Below are 5,302 nucleotides of genomic sequence, written 5' to 3' on the forward strand. Positions count from 1 at the left end.
TTAATACACCATTTTATTTATCTTTTTTTGCATTGCATTCTCTACATCACACATATCATTTCAACTCAATAGAACCAACATTTAGAGCTCAGAAAATCTTAATCATCCCAATTTCAATAATAACAACGTTATAATATTTTGGTCATGTAACCTATCATCTACACAAGGGCCAAAAAATAACTATGGACTAAAACTTTTTCTGTCACTCCTCCTATACCACCCTTATGTACACCTATATATATAAGGGAAGAATGAAATAATTACTTAAATCACTAAAGGAAGGTACAATACTTCTTCACACATCATCAAAATCTGATATGCTCTATCTCACTTGCCCCACTTTGAAAAAATTGAACACAAACTTCACCGACTAATTTGCTTGTTCTTGATATGGATCAATCCAACATTGATCCTTGTTTGCTGCATCTTTCCATCTTTTCGCAAATATCTGCATTTCAATGTATGACTGCATTCTCACCTGCAATCATGTAATACAATATTAACTCCTTTCTTAATTAACTAATTATAGGACAAGCTGCAATTAGGCGTGTAAATACATCTATACTCATAAACATGCTTACTTTAGGTCTATCACTTTCATCTCTATGGGAATTTGCCAACGTCTGCAAACCAAAACACAATCCGTTTGTTAATTAATAGTTTAGACTCGCAGTGTCATTTTAATCACACAAACCAAATGAAATCACTCGCCTCATTGCCATTAGATCCCCCAAGAGTGGGCAGGCCAAGATGAACTATGTACTCAGCATCCACCACACCGATGTTTTTCATTCTATCGCCCTGCAATATTGTTCGCATATGACTAACCAGACCGGAAGGATTTTGATATATACATAGGCCATGAATAAAGTGTTGTCGGATTAGAAAGTTACCTGTGCACAGTAACCGAACTGTCTATCCAGTCCCCAGGCGTGGATTAAGTCATTCTGCAGACATAAACATGATTAACATGATTAACAGTAACCGAAACCATGCAGAATTCAAGATTGGACAAACCTTCTTCTCAGTACATGATGTTAACTGTTATTTGTTAACAAGGTTACTTGAATAACAAGAAAAGGATGAAAATTTTCAAATATAAGTATCTTAACTTTCAAAATATGTATGGTTTGTACTACGATAACTTAGTTATTCTTATCCATACCTGGATCATATGCCATACACATGGCCAAGCTTTTTTAGAAAACACCGGTGCCATCATTTCCACCCACCTGCAAAACAAGTTCTTTACATGTTAAATTAAAAATTCTATTTGACATCACAAATCATTTAATGATCCAGTTAAGAGAAAATCACATGGCATAGTTTAACTTCTTACCCTACGCAAGGAGGAGCGGTGCTACTGTCATCACACCTTCCGCTACCTTTGGTCTTATAATACCTTCTGTACACAGACATCATAATTCCAACGGAAAATTTTAGCAATTGTTAGCAAAACATAAATATAATTACTTAAGAAATCAAACAGAACATGTTAGCAAAACATAAATATAATTACAGTTCCCAGAAGTTAAGGGAACTGTAAATTATTTGAACAAAAGATACAAAAGCTCATTGCAGAAGTACACTTAAACAAATATGAAAAGTTTTGGAACATATACATGGTAGAGAATCCAATTTCCTTCTTATAACTGTGTGCACATGTATTCTAAAATATAACCTACAAGCTGACAAGGAACAAAGTAATAATCCAGTTGAATCGTCGAGCACTGCATTGGTTATATGATAGATAATAAGGACGTAGAGGTTAACCTGTGGGCTTTGGATCCTTGTATACGAGCTGTGAGTGGATGATAGATTTCTGATTTACCAGGATCCAGTGCAGGCTGTGATATCTCTAGCCCTTCTTCTTTAACAATATCTATATACCTAACCATATAACCAACAAATCAAACACACAGGGCATAAAATAATTGTCACTTTAAAAAAAAAGAATGAACAACATGTCAAATATAGTCAGCTATGATCTGATTCTTGTTGCCACAACTGGTTGTAGGGTATATGGTTATGTACAAAGTCTCGGCAACAGAAATTCAATTTATCCACCAATGGTGAAACATGAAATTCTTTAACCAAAAAAGCCGCATTAGCTTCATGTGTTATACGGAGACGATTCACATATAAAAAGTAATAATTGTATGTTGCAAGTGTATATACAATAGAGGAGTGGTAGCAAGACACAAGTGCCTTACCTTTTCGGATCAAAATTATCGACAAGTAGGTCCTCATCCCAGAGAAATATATAATTGTAGTCGGCAACTATGTCTGGATGCAAAAATCTTTTTGCGAACCACCTATGCCGTGATAGAGAGAAATAATTTGTTGAATAGTTAGAGATGTAGAAGTAGAAATAGATAAAGAAATTAACATAAAGAGCCTATTATACCATTTAGTTTGATTTATAGCAGACACATGTATGGCTCGGCTGCTCCAAGCCAAATCCTTCCATCCATCGACAAAACCATCATAATGAAAAAGCATGACAACAAAATCACTTGAAGGGAACTGCCACGAGAGATTCGAGTCAGCACATATGAGTTTGAGATCAAAGTTAAATTATGTGTTAATGAAGCAAGAGTCACCTTTTTGACGATTTTATCTACAACTTGTCTCTGCTTAATTCCTACTGGAATAGCCAACAAATTCAGTGGATGTTTTGAATTTCTCTGAAGGAAAAGAATTGAAAAGAAAAGTAAGAATGAACTAGTATGCATTGGATTGAATAAATAAATAAAAGAATGGGATTAGAAATTAGCATACGTTGTTAGGAGCAGCAGAGGCCCATAAGGGCCTTGTTTCCAAGTCAGATGTTGTAGCAAGAATTCCATGAGGCAAGGAATGAGTTCCAGAAGGATGACGGCATGGTGTCTAGGAAAATTGAAAAGAGGAAGAGAATTAGAAGCAATCAGAATATGAAAATGATATATATAATAGAGAAAAAAAATAAACCTTGCATGCATTTGACTTTGTAATCGGTGTTGAATAAATGAGTCCCCATCTTGCGAATCTCTGCGATGAAAATAGTATAGAATTGTATATACAGAGAGACAAGAGAAGAGTATGAAGTAGTAAGTAGTAGTACATACTTGTTTGTATTCGTTTTGAGATAATCCATTACCAAGGAAATAAGCTGCGCAAATCAAGGAGACTAGAACAAGGATGGTCCATAGGAAGAATCTATTCTTCGGATCCTGATAACACAGAGACATCATAGCGATTAGTTGATTGGTGAATTGTGTAGTCTAAGAAATAATGAATAGAGAACTTACGGTTACAGAATCAAAACCCTTCATTTTATTTATGTTGAAGTCAAAGAAGAAGAAGAAGAAAGGGTTGCAGTTATTGTTTTTATTGGATAGGATCGGAAAGGGCAGAGAATAAGAATAAGGAGAAAGTTGAAAGAAAAGAACCGAGTGAAGAAAGGTAGGAGTGGACTCACGCTACAAGTTTTCTTCAAACATCGTGATACTTACTTCCTCGACAAAATAGGGACATCATCGTACTCCACTATCCTCCAAACCCAAATATTCCAAGATAAACATAGAATAACTTGCCAAAAACAGAAAATACTTTATATAAATTTAGATATAACATTTTTACGCACATATTAGGAAAGATAACAAAATGGTAAAAAAAATATTACTTTTTCTAGAATCTCCTTCCGTTTTAAATATTATTAAAGAATTACTATTATTAATACATTTTTTATTATTATAAATATAAAATAGATTGAGAATGACACATAAAAGTGATTTTTTTTTTAAATAATCATTTTTTTAATAAAAAAATCAATAATTCAAAAAAAAAAACCAAAATAATCACTTTTAAAAGAGGATACGTCATATGAATTGACGCACCCCCTAAGCAAGAAGAGGAAGTGTCAATAGCATTGGCGCATGCATTGGGCTCCTCGTGAGGAGACACCAATGCTATTGGCGCATGCATTGACCCTCATGAGGAGGCGTCAATGCTCCTAACGCCTTAGTGTGCTTCATGGTGTATGCGCCAATTCATCTGACGCATACACCCCTTGTATTTTATTTTTATTTTTATTTTGTTTATTTAATAAATAAAAAATAGTAATGGAAAAAAAATTATTGATGTTGTAATAATTGGTTACATTTGACTGACAATAAACTAATGACTGGTCCGATTATAACGTCCCCCTGTTCCACATCCAGGTGCGTTAGTTTGTCTCTGAGGTCTCCCACGATTTTCTTGAGGTGTTTGAGGTCTTTGTGTGCTGACCTGATCGAGCGATGGTTGGTGGGAAGGTCCTGCGGAAGTTTCAGCGGTATTTGAGAGATGCGTCATCATTTGTTCCCAATATCCGGAAGGGCTCTGGCCAACGGCGCTTCCGTAATGGAGTTCGGTGCCCATGTCATTGTAGTTAGGTCGTTGGGGTTGGATGGATTAGGGACGGTATAGTTGCCCAAACTGGGGCATTGAGTCGTTTTGGAAACGAAGCAATGGTTCCTGGGGCGTACTATAGTTAAACAATGGTTGGGTGTTACGTTGATGGGATGTTTGAGTGGTCATTGGTGGGGGGCTACGATGAAGTGACCCGTATGAATCATCTGGGCTATAGACGGTTGTGGTTGCGGAGTTTGATTCTTGGTATTGTGTTTGGGTGGATGGTATGAATGGATTGTGAAGTTGGATGGTTGGTTGTTGGGTGGATGGCATGAACAGGTTGCGGGGTTGGGTGTTTGGTTGTTGTGTGTATATAGTAGGTTGATGTTGTGAGGTTGGTTGTTGGGTTTGGGTGGGTTGACATTAGTGTTGGGTGGGGAATTGTTGTGGGACGTACGATGACGAAGCAAGTTGGCGTGGATTCATCAAATACCGCGACTCAGATACAAATTGTTGAGTTGTTACCGACCTAAACCATGTCATATATTATTGAGTCGGTCTTGCACCATGGATGACTGGTTCATTTAAGATATGTTGTTGTCGATTCCTCCATTGACGACACATCTCTTTTGCAAAGTCTCTCCAGTCAAAATAATCCCATTGTGCATCAACCCTTTTTTGATGCCAATTCCTCAAACACGTGGGAGATTCTGGAATCTGTTGTAGCATGTCGAACTGCAGTTTGACTCGGTCACTCTGGTTCATTTCCACCGTAGTGAATCGGATAATCGGTGTCTTCGTTGTCCAAACTGCAACATCATCATGGTTCACATCATGATCATGACCCAAATATGACCTCCAAATAAACTGTAAAACAATACGAAACGATTAGATGAAAAATAAGTTGATAAGTACTTTTAAATTAAAA

The 5,302-nt window shown here is 36.4% G+C and overlaps 1 protein-coding gene across 1 annotated transcript; it reads right to left on the minus strand.

Annotated features, from left to right (window-relative positions):
• On the minus strand, positions 1 to 3,530 carry LOC127086228 (uncharacterized). Its single transcript, XM_051026946.1, has 14 exons — positions 3,291 to 3,530; positions 3,108 to 3,212; positions 2,971 to 3,030; positions 2,782 to 2,889; positions 2,604 to 2,687; positions 2,408 to 2,526; positions 2,214 to 2,315; positions 1,774 to 1,890; positions 1,340 to 1,405; positions 1,166 to 1,232; positions 894 to 947; positions 712 to 801; positions 582 to 623; positions 1 to 478 (listed from the first exon to the last, which is right to left on the minus strand). Exons 1-14 carry the CDS (start codon positions 3,312 to 3,314, stop codon positions 371 to 373), a joined length of 1,146 nt encoding a protein of 381 aa, XP_050882903.1. The 5' UTR covers positions 3,315 to 3,530; the 3' UTR covers positions 1 to 370.
• Positions 3,531 to 5,302: the final 1,772 nt, after the last annotated feature.

This window comes from Lathyrus oleraceus, chromosome 1, assembly GCF_024323335.1.
Source record: "Lathyrus oleraceus cultivar Zhongwan6 chromosome 1, CAAS_Psat_ZW6_1.0, whole genome shotgun sequence".
Classification (NCBI taxonomy): Eukaryota; Viridiplantae; Streptophyta; class Magnoliopsida; order Fabales; family Fabaceae; genus Lathyrus; species Lathyrus oleraceus.

Coding starts and splice junctions, on each gene's coding strand:
- LOC127086228 (XM_051026946.1), bottom strand. CDS start 3,314: ATGAAGGGTTTTGATTCTGTAACC. Junction 1,406..1,773: donor CAAGGATCCAAAGCCCACAG/GTTAACCTCTAC, acceptor GTCTGTGTACAG/AAGGTATTATAAGACCAAAG. Junction 479..581: donor ATGAAAGTGATAGACCTAAA/GTAAGCATGTTT, acceptor ACATGATTGCAG/GTGAGAATGCAGTCATACAT.